Genomic DNA, 14,173 nt, shown 5'->3' with positions numbered 1-14,173 from the left:
TGTCCGAGACGAGCCTGGAAGCATTAAGCACAATCCAAGCAATTCGATCTTCAAATATTTGTGCACTGTGTAATTAATATATACAAGTACAAAATATAGAATTTCTTTTTTGAGAATTCACTAGGGTCGTTAAGGCTCAAGGAGCCTAAACAATCTTCCAATACAAGGCTCGAGCTTTGATTCGATAACTGAACAAGCTTTATTTGAGGCTTGGGTTTGATAACTAAATGAGCTTTATTCGAGTAGTTCGCAAATGGCTCGGCTCGTCTGCACCCTTATTTTATTTTCACATAATTAGGTTTGCATAATTTTATATTGTTATGATCTGCTTATTTTAAATATATAAAGATAATTGCTGATGTTATGTTTATACATTATGGTTTAAGCATCCTTAATGTTATGTACTTACTTGCTTCATTGTATACATTTGCATACATCAGGCAATTTATATACATGTGTATAAACAAATTAATGTTATGTTCTTACTACAATTGTTGTGCTTAATGTCTTTCAGATTATTAAAAGCTGTTGAAAACCATTTCCTTCGTTTCAATTCCTACAAATATAAATGGAGGTGCAAACGTTCTTTGATAAAATGATGATTAATCTGCGTTCCACTTGCAAGTACGCGTTACATTGTTGTTCTAACGCCATTTATTTTTTAAGTCTCTTATATTGTATCGTATTTCAAAGGTATTACACCGGATATCCAAAGGATCTTGGGCCATCAAAGGTTATTAATTTCACTTCAGAACGTGAATTTGTTCATCTTTTACATCAAGGTCACCCGGTGATTGTTGCGTTCACTATCAAGTATGTGTGTTTATCTGTTGTTTTGCATATTATATCGTACTGTATAGTGGATACTTATTTATATGAATGTTGTTGTTGCAGGAGTAATTATACCAAACATCTTGACAAAGTCTTGTACGAAGCTGCTGCTGAGTTTGATCCCCAAATTAAATTTGTGCGCGTAAGTTGGTTCTTGTAACATAGCTAATATTAAAGTTCAAGAATTTGTGTATTGCCAAATGATCATGTTTTAAAAAAAACTATGAACAGGTCGATTTGTGGTTGCGTTTATGTCAAATGGGTCAAATTGAATAATAGCGAAAAGGTTGGACGGCTCAAACTGAACAATGTAGCTGACAGGGTGAGCGGGTCAAGTTAAAAAAAATATAGCTGAAAGGGTGAACGGGCTAAACAGGTCAAATTAAAAAAGTATAGCTGAGAGGGTGAGCGGGCCAAATTAAAAAATATAGCTGAAAAGGTGAACGGGCTAAAAGGGTCAAATTAAAAAGTATAGCTGAGAGGGTGAGCAGGTCAAATGGGTCAAACTGAAAAATGTAGCTGACAGAGTGAGCGGATCAAACGGGTCAAATTGAAAACATTAGCTGAGAGGGTGTGCAGGTCAAACAGGTCAAACTGAAAACTATAGCTTGAAGGGTGAACGGGTCAAACGAAATCATATTTTTGGTGTATACAATACAAAGTTACAAATAATAATAACTTGTTAATGTCATAACATTGTTTTTGTAATCTTAATTAAAATATTAAGTATTTATCACAACTCTCGTTTTTTTTTATAAATGCACTTGCTACCCGTGCTTAATTTTAATGATTTTCTGTTTTTTATGACGTGTTTCAGGTCGAGTGTCCAAAATATATTGGATTCTGTATGACCCGACAAAAGAAGGATTATCCATTTATAGAAATGTTTCATAGCCCGTCACACGTAAGTATTTGATATTTCTTGAAACAAAATCCATATACACTATAAATATGGTAAAATCGCGTCGAGTTGGGTTTTATTGACCAACAATTTTGACCAATTTTTTTTGTGTTTTTTAAAAATATTGAACTAGTAGGGTGAGAGCATTTGACCCATTTGACTTGTTGATTTGATACAGGCAGATAATCAAGGAAGAGCTGTTGACCCGAATGTTACAAAGTACTCGGTGAAAGTTTTACCTGTAAGTTTTTTTTAACTTCTTCAACTTAATCGTATAATTGTGGTAATTATAAATTTATAACCCAGTTGGTTATGAATAAGTTGATTCGTGTTATCTTTTATCTCTAACGTCTCAAACGGGTACAGTTTTTTAAAAAAAAAATTGTCAAGATGGGTCATTCGTTTTGAAAGTCTTGTAAAATTACCCTTTTGACCTTTAGCCCGCTATCCAACCTTACAGTTTCTTTGTATTTCCAGTATAACTATGATGTCAGCGCGTACGGATTTAGAGAATTCTTTAAACGCCACAACATACAAGCGTCCGATCGCAAGTAAATTGAACTCCATTTGGTATTTTGGTTATGCAGTCGTGCGTAATTTTAGGTGCATTTACATTTAGCTTCATTTTTTATATGGATTTTGCAAAATATTGAAACTTTATTATAATAAAGGTGACATTTGGGATTTAATATGAAGTTAAAGAGTGGATGTGGTATGTAAATTAATTTGAACAGCAGCTGGCAGTATTAGCATGCTTTAGCTGCTTGTAACTGACGCTTTAAAATCTGTAGGGGTAGCACAGTAGCACAATATGAGATTACAGAAACTTGTGAATTATTATATATATAATTGGTCGCAATGGGCATTCAAATAAAAAACAGTGGAAGTAAAGTTGGAAGTCCATATAAGAATTTCTACCTGATCTATACGTTTTTTCGGTTTTTGTTGATTTGAATAAACGATTGAAGGCCAAGATACGATAAATATGATTACTGCAAGGATAGAGTATTATATAGCTCAAATCTCAGAGAAAAAACAAAAAGAGCTCCCTAGTCTATTCAAAGTTTGAACATATCCTAAGAACACTTATGCAAGTAAACAAGAAGTTTCAAATTTTGATATTATCAAGTTTTATAGGAAAGAAATGAAGAGGCATTTCTCTAAAGTTGTTCTTCAAAAGCCATGTTTATTTCTTCTAGTAGTCAAGAAGATTATAAGTTATAACGAATGTCTAGAAACAGATTTAAACAAATATTTAGAAAAAAAATTCAAAATAAACCCGGCAAAGAAAATGAGCCAAGCAAACAATAACCATCAACGTGTTCCCGATTCATACAAAGGGAATCTCCAACACAAAAAATTATAGTTAAGCTTTGAATGTCTATATGTAATAACAGTTATGGCCATTTCTTATATAGAGTTATTTTATAGTAACGATGGTCTACTACATAATGTTATTTTTACGCTTTTAGTGTATTGTCCCCATATAAAGGGCGTTAGTCTATAGTTGGAAGCACTGATTCTTAGCACCTCTTTTAGCACTCTTGTAAAATATTCCATATTAAATAGATATTATATAAAAGTGTAATAATGAAACAAGAACCTCTAAAAGTATTAACTGTTATAAAAAATGAGAAACTTTTGGCCGTTAACATTTTACGGCCTGGCACTTGCATATCAAGGTGAAAACATGTACGTACCGTATGCAACGGTAAATACAAGCAAACACATTATTTGAAACTACACTTCAAAATTTAACATGTACTTTCACATTAATTACGAAAATGCCAACGCGTAAAAAGTATTCAACAGCGCTAAAAAGTCATTCTTATTTCATCAAATGGTTCTCATTTGAACCAAACCCTACAACATAATATATGATTACATAAACAAATAACATATACATCATAAAAAAACTAAGCAATGCAAAATAAATTAAAACTAGACATAAGCACAATTTAATTTAATTTAAAATTAAACCAGGTATGGTAAAAAGAACATCAAATGCAACTGTCACATGATGTCCTCTGCTATCACTTTGAATCTAAATCATGGGCTTGAGTTCATGTTTAACCAAAAAGATACACTTCGGCCCGCTATGATTATAAACAGCTATCACTAACACGCTACAACAAACAAACACAAGCAAAAACGAACAAACTCGACACAAAAAGCGCCACAGATGGGTGCGACTGAGTCGTTCTGCACATGTTTGTTTAAACCCCAAACCTCAACGATATGGTGGACCATATGCGTTGGAGGAACTCCCTGTAGAAAAGAACACAATGAGTTTGTACATGCTAAAGTTTTTACTTGGATATAGGTCGATTTGGGTTATGTATAACCGAAAATCATAACACAAATTTCTAAATAAAGAGTTAGTTAATTACTTGAATGGTCTATGGTATGGACATATTGTCAGTATGGTCCTTATTTTTGAGATGTTACATGTATGCTCCCTAATACTTCTAAAGTGTAACACAAATGGTCCTTCAAATTGATGCGCGTTAGTTTTTCTAGTTAAGTGATGTGAAATGACTAAATTACCCTTACTCCTAACATACCCAATGGACATAAATCACCATGCTCTCAAACAGCCTAACCACCACATCCGTTGGCCTTTTTTGGAGGTTGGATTTGGGTTGAGGTAGATATAGAAAGAGAAAATGGTTTTAAATATCTTTTATTTTTTGTTTTGTTATTAATATTAAGGGTAGTTTCGTCATTTCACACACACTTAACTGAAACACCTAACCTCTGAGCATTCCAAGAGCCATTTTTCAAAATAGTTTGGACCATACGTGTAATTTTTCAAACTTAAGGACCAAACTTGCATATGGACATACCACAGAGATTATCTTAGACTCTATATATAAATTATGGATTTTTTTCTTGCCAATAAATTATGCATTATGTGCATGCTAAAACTATTCAAGTTTTATAAACATTAATGAGTAAAAATATATATTTGAACCTTTTTTTTAAATAAACGAGTCGACCCATCTCGCCTTTTTTACAGCCCTAGTTATGTTTCATATCAAACTGGACAACTTAATAAAAACCGGTTAAATGTTGTCCAAAGTGGTATTTTTAAAACATAAAACTCCAAAAATCATGATGTTTAAAAACTTAAGAATATATTTAAAAAGATACAAGTTTTGTGTATAAAATAATGGAAAAGGTGTTTTTGGGTTAACCCGACCCGAAACCCTATTGACCCGTTAAACCCATTTTGACCCAAACTAGGGTTTATGCAACTGCATTACAAATTTACCATAAGGAGGTTGTTGAAGCCTTCTAGGGTCCCATGCATGCTGCATCTCATGTGACCTAAGGTGGTCCCCCCCAGAAGCAGCCCCGTGGTCCCCACCCCTACTGCTAGGAGATGTGGGGTCCCAGCCTTGTGTCCACCCGGGCCCACCCCAAGCAGGTTGGGTTGCAGACACAGTCTCTGCAACCCTCATTCTTTTAGTCAACTGATGGTCATACGACTGCTCCGGCCACGAATTTGCCGGGCCTGTAGTCACGGCTCGATACAGTGGCGGGACCGGTACAGCCCAGTGACTGGTTTGTGGTTGACTTGTTGACCAATTAGGACCAGCTCTCAGATCCATCACAGTGTTATTCACGGTCAATAAGGGGTTTGTTGTCACGACATGTCGGTTTTTTTCATAATGTTCTTGCCACATATTCAACTGCGGGTCAACAGGGGGATGAGCTATTTTATCAATGCCAAATAAGGATTCTTTTAACTCTAGCTCTTGAATTTTATCATTCATGAAATCATCGAGACTTCGATTGGTGAAATGAATGCATTCATAAATACTTTCCACTTCTGATTCTCCGACCGCTCTAGCCACATTTTGGGTACGGTCCGTAAAATCCTCAACCTATAGAGATCAAACATAACCCAAATTGACCCATTAATTAGTAAATTTATTCAATTTGCCATTACATGAATTTAGGGTGTCAATCATGTCTGGCTGGCGGGTTGACAAGACAGATTAAATTGTTCAGACCGAACATGAACCATATTTTTTACTTATGCCGAAAGCATCAACCCTAAGCCGCACATACTTAAAATTGTGTAACCTGAACACGGCCCGTTAACTCATTATAGCATATCAACAGGGTTGGCGGTGATAACCAAGTTGTAAACGTGTTAATCGAGTTGGTGGGTTGTAATAAAATGGGTTAAACGGGTTGGTGGGTTGTAATAAAATGGGTTAAACGGGTTGGTGGGTTGACTTGTTTAACTAAACAAGTTGACCGGTCAACCTGTTTAACTAAAAGGGTTAAACAGGTGAACCCAAATACAACCTATTTAAGTACGTCAACCCGAACTCATTTAACTCATTAATCATAACATGTCAAACAGGTTGGTATAAACCAAGTTGTAAATGTGTTAATCAAGTTGGTGGGTTGTCAAAAAAATGGATTAAACGGGTTAATGGGTGGTCAACCTGTTTATCTAAAGAAGTTAGCGGGTCCACCTGCTTAGCTAAATAAGCTAAAACCGGTCAACCCAAGCACGGCACGTTTAACTAAACAGGTCGGCCTACTAACCCGTTTAATTCATTTATCATAACGGTTTAAGTGGGTCTACTAACCCGTTTAACCCATTTGTCTTAACTTGGCAGCGATAACCAAGTTGAAAACATGTAAATCGAGTTGGTTGTTGTGAACAAATGGGTTAAACGGGTTAAGTGGGTTCTCCCTGTTTAACTAAACGGATTAAACAAGTAAACTTGAACACGAATCATTTAATTTAACATGTCAACCAAACCACGGCTCGTTTATCCGTTTATCTTAACGTGTCAAATGGGTCGACCTGGTTAACCAAACAAGCTGGCGAGTCGGCATGTTTAACTAAACTAGTTACAGATCAACCCAAACACGACCTGTCTAACCCATTTATCTTAATGTGTCAAAAGGGTTGGCAACGATAATTGTAATGAGTCAATCAAGTTGGTGGGTTGTAAAAATATGGGTTAAACATGCTGGTGGGTCGATTTGTTTAATTGAATAAATTGGTGGGTTGACATGCTTAACTAAACGAGTTAAACAGGTCAGCCAGAACACGAACCGTTTAACTAAATAGAAAACACGACCTGTTTTTAGATAGGTTAGATACTTACACTCATCCTGGCTATTTTAGTGTTCCAAGTTTTAGATGTCCAATGCCCTAAATAAGGACTCGCACACAAGCCTTTGGGCCAAAGTTTTTCAACCGATGCTAACTGCAAAACCCGTTTACAATAAAAAAAAAATCAAAAATGTAAAATTTAAGAAATGAAGATTCGTTACCAACAATGATATTTAATGATGCTACCTTCGTTAGAAACGACACGAACAATTCACCTAAAGTTTCTTTGTTTCGTATACCATAGTTCTTAAAGCTTCTAACCGACCTCTTTACGGACTCAGGATCCTCTCCATCTAGAAATTTCTCGTGCCAAAACAAACGCAAAAAACCATGAGTTCTCTAATTAAAAAAAAGCAGAACATAACTTTAACTTTAACCTAATGTTAGTTTAATAACCGAACAAATGATCGAACACGACCAATTATATGAATATGGTTTTATTGTTTGCGTTCGTTAAAAAAATGAACGTGTTTGTGATCGTTTATGTCTGTTCGTTAGCACTATAAACAAACAGTTCATAAACGTATACAAACGAACATAAATGAACATGGATGAACGAGCATAACTGAGCTAAAACTAAATAAAGTATATGTGAACAACAATGTGCTGAGCCTAAAAGGTTATTAATCAATCAATCAAGCCCTGTATATCCCACCGCATAGCACGCTATCGGTAGGGTCAGGGGAGGGTGGGATGTAGGCAAGTCTTTCCTCTATCCGTGAGAATAGAGAGGCTGCTTCCAGAGAGACCCCCTGCTCATAAAGCTACACACATGTAAACAGAGTAAACATACATCCTACAAGCAAAGACACTCAGCAATACATAGTATAGCAAACTACCAAAATAGCAAGGAATTTGTAACCTACTAAGGTTAGGGCATAAGAATCAAAAGACAACATCAAACAACAAAAAATATACATAAACAACAAGGAGTCAAGCTAGCCAAAAACTCGGTACCTTCCCTAAATACAAAGCTAAGCTAACTAGGTACCTTGTTCTAGAAAGTCGCTAACCTTAATCCTACGTCTCCACAAATCTCTATCATGGACCATGTCCTCAGAGAAGTGCAACTCTGTCAAGTCATGTCTAATTCTCTCATCCCAAGTCAATTTAGGCCTGCCTCTACTCCTCTTTCCTTCCACAATGAAGGTTTCCACTACTCTAACTGGCGCTGTTGTTGGTCTCCTCTTCACATGCCCAAACCATCTCAATCTCCCTTTCTTTATTTTCTCTGATATGCTAACTATTCCTAACCTTTCCCTAAAGACCTCATTTCTAATCCTATCTAATCTAGTGTGTCCGCACATCCACCTCAGCATCCGCATCTCTGCTACCTCCATCGTGCGCGCCTGTGTCTTCTTGATGGCTCAACAGTCTGTTCCATACAACATTGCAGGTCTAACTGCGACTCTATAAAATTTCCCCTTTAATTTAGATGGGAACCGCTTGTCGCATAAAACCCCAATGGCTGCTTTCCACCTACACCAGCCAGCTTGTATGCGGTGGGTTATGTCACTGTCTATCTCTCCATTGCTTTGGACAAACGATCCTAAATATTTAAACTTCGTTATCTGCGGAACCACCGGGTCCTTAATAGTGATCTGGGTGTCCTCGCTATCTCCAACACCACTGAAGTCACAACAAAGGTACTCTGTCTCAGAGCGACTAATTCTTAAACCTTTATCCTCTAAAGCTACACGCCACTCCTCTAGCCTTTCGTTCAAGCTTTGTTTAGTCTCAGCCACTAACACAATATCATCTGCAAAGAGCATGCACCATGGGACAGGCTCCTGAATCGACTTGGACAGCTCATCCATGACTACCGTGAAAAGAAACGGGCTTAACGCCGATCCTTGGTGAAGTCACATCTCCACCGGGAAAAAATTTGTATCTCCTACCGGCGCACGAACACTAGCTGTAGTCCTGTCATACATATCTTTAATTAAGTCTATATACTTTCCAGGTACCCCTCTACCTTCTAAACTATCCCAGATTAGTCTACGTGACACACTATCATATGCTTTTTCAAGGTCGATGAATTCATATGTCACGTACCCCTCTACCTTCTAAACTATCCCTAAAAAGGTTATTAAACCTAGACTAAATTGTAATGAGGCTACAAATTTTTAATGAATATATTAACGAGTGTAAACGAACGAGCATACACAAACATAAATGAACGAACAAAGACAAGTTTTCATGTTCATCCGTTTAACTGAATGAACAATTTTTTTTTGTTCATGTTCTTCCAACAAACACAAACAAACTTCCCGTCAAGCGGTTCACTAGTTGTATACAGGCCTAGCTGCCATTTATCAAGTTTTAGGGTGTGTTTGGGATTCCTTATTTAACCTCCTTATAACTTTTCCAAAAAGTTAATAAGTCACAGCATTGTGACTTATTAACTTATCCTCTCACAACATAAGCAATCCCAAACAACTTATTAACTTTTCTAAAAGTTTTATAAGTTGGTGAAAATAAGCAAATCCCAAACACCCCCTTAATCATTTGATTTTAGTTACATCAACAGATGTGACCAGTAACCACAGACCACTAAAATACTAAATATCGCATATATTTGTAATTTTGCATAAGAGAAATTCTCAATTTCTTAAATGATTTATTTAGTTTTACTTAAATAAGTCTCAACATTACCTTTTAATATGGCAGAAAATGGAGGTAATATAGGGGGGTCTCGAGTCTGCAACAAAAAATCGACAATAAAACCAAATTTCACGGTTAGAATACACAAATATACTGCTTATCTGTTTTTTTTCTCATAATAATAGTAAGTTTTAATTCAGACAAATTTAATATAAACTAAACAAGTTCTATCTAGAGTTTTCTAGAAGCTACCAATAATGTTACAGATAAAAGATTTAAAAGTAAGAAATATATCTAGTACCTGTAGATGAAAAGCAACCATTAATATTATAGATAACGAATTGAGAGTTCGATCTTTTGAGCTATTAATATCATTTTCTTTGGCCCACGCTTTCATCTGCATAAACAGATATAGTTTCAATATCAAATTAAGTAAACAATTAAATTCCCTACAATTTAATGAATGTTGCATCCAAACAAACCTAAACTCATGAATTTTGTGGCTAAAAACAAATTAGAGAAAATTGCACAAATGATCCTTGTGGTTTGACCATATTGCAAGTTTGGTCCCCAGATTTTAGAAATTGCAAACTCGGTCCAAACATTTGTGAGAGGGTTAAACTTTTAGTCCCCACCGTTAATCCCTGTTAGGTTTTAGTGAAAAAGATGTCATGTGCCATTCATGTGAGGAAAATTGTCTTTCAAATTTGGAACCCTAGTAAAAATATTCTTACTAACTATTCCTAACGCTGACTTCATCACCTTCGATTTTGCAGTGATCGAAAGGTGTTGAAGTCGACGTTAGGAGTTTTGAAAAGAGTATTTTATTGGCGTTCCAAATTTGAAAAGACACGATTACCCTCACATGAATGTTGCATGACATCACTTTTCCGTTATAAACTAAAAATTAATGGTGGGGGCTAAACATGCAACCCTCTCTCGAATGTTTGGACTAAGTTTGCTACTTTTTAAATCGGGGACCACACTTGCAATATGGCGAAACCATTTATGCAATTTTCTCTTTAATTAAAAAAAATTCTACAATTTTTATTAAAGCACAAACGTAAACTTACCAAGAAACTTAGCTTGTGAAACCGTTGATCTATTGAAGTAATGAAGCGAATAATCAAAGATTTTGAAATCCCGTCTCTGTTTTCTACCGAAAGGTCACATTCAACACCTGTTCCTGTATCAGTAATCTTGACAATTGGTACCTTAGCAGCCATGATCGGTTGGACACCTTTAACGTGACCTTTATCTAAACCACAAAAGACCACAAACAGATAATAATCAGACATTAACGTATGGTAATGCATTTTATATTTCAATGTCACTTTCTAGGTAAAAAGGTACATTATTTTTGCATAAGTCAATCTAATTATTTAAAAACGGGTCAATCTGGGTTGTGTTTTTATCTCAAACAAGTCATACATTTAGAAAGAAGTAGGATAAATCAAAACAGGTTTAAAGTCAACAAAAGTCTACCCGTTTATTCAAAGATTTAAAATACTATCTTTTTTTAATGATAATTAACACGTTAACGTTGATAAAAGTTTAAAATGATGGATAAAGTTAAGAGTCGGTGGGTCAAACTAGCCCGCTTTGACTCATACTAAATAACGCTATGTTAATTGTGAATTCGAATTTTGGTTCCACAAATTTCGCTTTTTCGGATAACTGAACTGAATTCAATCGAATAAACCGAATGATAACCAGTTTAAAACGGATATATCGAATAAACGAACCGAATAAAGCGGCTTAATCGGTTGAATCTGATTCGGTTAGACACATTCCTAATTCGGATCGGTACTCGGTTAGAGACAAAAGAAATTCAAAACCGTTATAAATCGCATCGAATAAACAGATATCCGAACCGATGCACACCCTTAATTGAAAATTTATAATAATATCAAGAACAAACAAACAGTAAAGATAAAAGTTTACTTTGAAGGGCATAAAACTTTCTTGCAAACTTTCTAAGCGTTTTTATTTTCTGATCTCGCGGAAATGTTAACGGGCTATTTCTGAAGTTGATTGAGAGATCTAAATCACTTTCTGTTGTAAAAAGGTCCATTGAAAACGACCCAAACTCCTCGACTACAGGACAGCTGGCAGAATTACCTGAATCACATACAATATAACTTAAACATAAAAATAAATTATTTACTCGAATATATATATAATTATATAATAAACAAATAACCGTAACTGTAATTGTAATTGTAGTACCATATATATCTTTTGCTATCTCATTAAAAACTCGGATCAGATCTTTGCGATGCTCATATTCACCCGGGTTTGGCCTACGGATTACATACACATCGTTAAGTAGTTTGTCGAGTATTTTTAACCGTTCCCTGTTTATTGTAATCTTCTGCAATTCCTTTACTTCAAATTTCTCTGCTTTCGTTATGAGGACTGAAATATTAAAGAAAAACAAAAAAACATTAAAAAGATGACATGGGTCAAATGAAAGAATAACTTCTTCACATTATAATATATAATGTCTAATGAAGATATAAAAACTTACATATCACAAGGTTCAAATGTAGATATTAAACTAAAATAATGTTGCTAAAAATTTTATAGCTCATTAAGATGTGACCGATTCATTAAGTGAGTTACCAAAAAGGAGGACAGCATATCCTTTTAGGGCTCAAAATATTACTCACCTTTTCGTATATTATCTACTATAATTCATTTTGCATATATCTTACTAATGTTATTTTCCAGATAAGTTATCATCACACGTCTGCCAAATAATGTTGTTATACATTAAAGCAGACGAGTATACAAATGAAATATTTTAGTTAACAGTCACTCACCCTTTTCACGCAATGCCATGATTGTGCTTCCAAAAGTTAACAAATGAACCCTAGATGACGTGATAGAGAAACCCTACAATAGAAACCAAATCAATCAAACTATGAATTTTTGAAGTAATAAAAGATTGGATTGAGCACAAACGTAAGTAACCAAAACATGACATCAGTATGATGATATTATTGCAACACATAGAGATATGGATCTTGTTAAAGAGCAAAATAACTCATTCCCTTAAAAAGTTTAACATTGCAAAAGGTAATGTAGTTATATAAAAACATTTTCGGTAGTCAAATAAAAGCATTATTCATTCAAGGCGCTTAATTATGTATAAACATTGGCATTACGAGATACGTACTCTAATGTTTAATAGGTTATATAATATTTTCGATAAAAAGAATCCGGTTACAATAAAGAGGCAGGTAAGCAGGCAACAAGCTGCGCCGCAACCCCCTTTTGAATGGCAAAACCGGTCCTAGTGAAAACAAAGTTATGGTTCTTTGCCCAATTGACAGCTTACTAATTATGCCTTATCTAGGGTTGGCTAAAAGCTTCATGAGGTCAACTGGAGTTCGTTTAAGCAGGTTACCAATAAAACAAAAATCTGTTTCATTTGATCCTCACCCGTTATAACTTGTACTTTATATCTTTAATAATTATTAAAACAAACACACCACTTGTTTATTATAATGCCAAACCATTGCAGATGCATAAATTAACAAACTTTACATTTACATCCTTTTGTTGCAAATAAACAATTCATAATCACTAATCTATCATAAAAACATAAAATTAACTAACGTTTCAACCTAATTGTACACCGATGAGTCAAGAATCACTTTCCGATATAACCCAGATGATGAATCAATTAAACAGCAATGCGGATTAGATAAATTAACTATTGGACCCAAACTAAATTTAAAAACTAAAAATCAAAAACCTCATTAGGAACATAGCCTACGCACTTTTTGAATTCGGCTCGGCCGAGGTATTTAAATCCCCGGGGCCGTCCTTTCATATTACTAATTATATGCCTTCTCTAGGGTTAGCTGTTATAACTCAAACTGAAATATTTGATTATTAACAACAGCACACCAACTGTTCGACGAAATGCCAATTATAATTTACAACTAAATTGACAAACTTTACATCATTCTGTTGCATATAAACAGTTAATAATCGCCAATTTATGATAACAACAACAATACTAACTAACTTTTCTAACCTAATTTTACACCGATTGAACCCAGATGATCAATCGATTAAACAGTACTGCAGATTAGATTAAAAAAAATATACCCAAATTGCATACCGATTATGAGTCTTGATCAGAGGAATGAATGGTTCGGGTCGGGTCGACTGCTCGTCCCGGTGAATCGGGTCAAGCCGTCGAGTGAATCAGGTCTGATGAAGAAGAATACGTGACGAGTTGGGGGGTTGTGTTGTTTTGAGGTTATCAAGGTAGTTGGTCCAACGTGATATAATAATCTTACTAGAGTCCCTGACCTAATCATTTCTTTGATTGTTTGTTTGTTTACGGTTGTGTTTTCGAGTTCATTTATGAAAAAAAAGAAACGAAAATAAAAGTTTTCTGTTTTTTCCTTTCAAATCTTTCCATTTTGAAAAAAGAAGTAAATAAACTTATATTTATTTTCCTTTTTAAATAAAACTTAGAAACACGGTGTAAACGTATATTTTTTAATGTTTTTTACTTGTTTTAGACATGTTTTGTACTTTTTACTATTAAGAGCATGTATAGTGGGTTGTATTTCACATGTCACATACTCTTTGAAGGGGGGTTTCGTGTCGTCGTTGAAAGTGTGTGCATGGGCACGAAGTGGGGTAAAAGGTGGGGTGCTTTTCAACAA

General features: G+C 35.0%; 2 protein-coding genes across 2 annotated transcripts; one reads left to right on the top strand and one right to left on the bottom strand.

The window, feature by feature from the left end:
* The first annotated feature begins 568 nt into the window (after positions 1-568).
* On the top strand, positions 569-2,548 carry LOC143578090 (uncharacterized). The gene is made up of 5 exons (XM_077061757.1): positions 569-813; positions 895-973; positions 1,649-1,739; positions 1,915-1,973; positions 2,210-2,548. The coding sequence occupies exons 1-5, from the start codon at positions 569-571 to the stop codon at positions 2,285-2,287; spliced, it is 552 nt and encodes a 183-aa protein (XP_076917872.1). The 3' UTR covers positions 2,288-2,548.
* Positions 2,549-3,680: 1,132 nt separating this feature from the next.
* Positions 3,681-13,562, bottom strand: LOC143578092 (protein HESO1-like). The gene is made up of 11 exons (XM_077061759.1): positions 13,531-13,562; positions 12,308-12,380; positions 11,712-11,900; positions 11,427-11,603; positions 10,556-10,740; positions 9,784-9,879; positions 9,534-9,579; positions 7,065-7,171; positions 6,871-6,972; positions 5,007-5,622; positions 3,681-4,000 (listed from the first exon to the last, which is right to left on the bottom strand). The coding sequence occupies exons 2-11, from the start codon at positions 12,324-12,326 to the stop codon at positions 3,963-3,965; spliced, it is 1,575 nt and encodes a 524-aa protein (XP_076917874.1). The 5' UTR covers positions 12,327-12,380; positions 13,531-13,562; the 3' UTR covers positions 3,681-3,962.
* Positions 13,563-14,173: the final 611 nt, after the last annotated feature.

This window comes from Bidens hawaiensis, unplaced genomic scaffold (assembly GCF_021521415.1).
Source record: "Bidens hawaiensis isolate Kalapana, Puna unplaced genomic scaffold, B.hawaiensis_p1.1 tig00029014_1, whole genome shotgun sequence".
Lineage (NCBI taxonomy): Eukaryota > Viridiplantae > Streptophyta > Magnoliopsida > Asterales > Asteraceae > Bidens > Bidens hawaiensis.
Note: the sequence above shows the minus strand (reverse complement) of the source record. Positions and strands in the feature narration are given on the sequence as shown.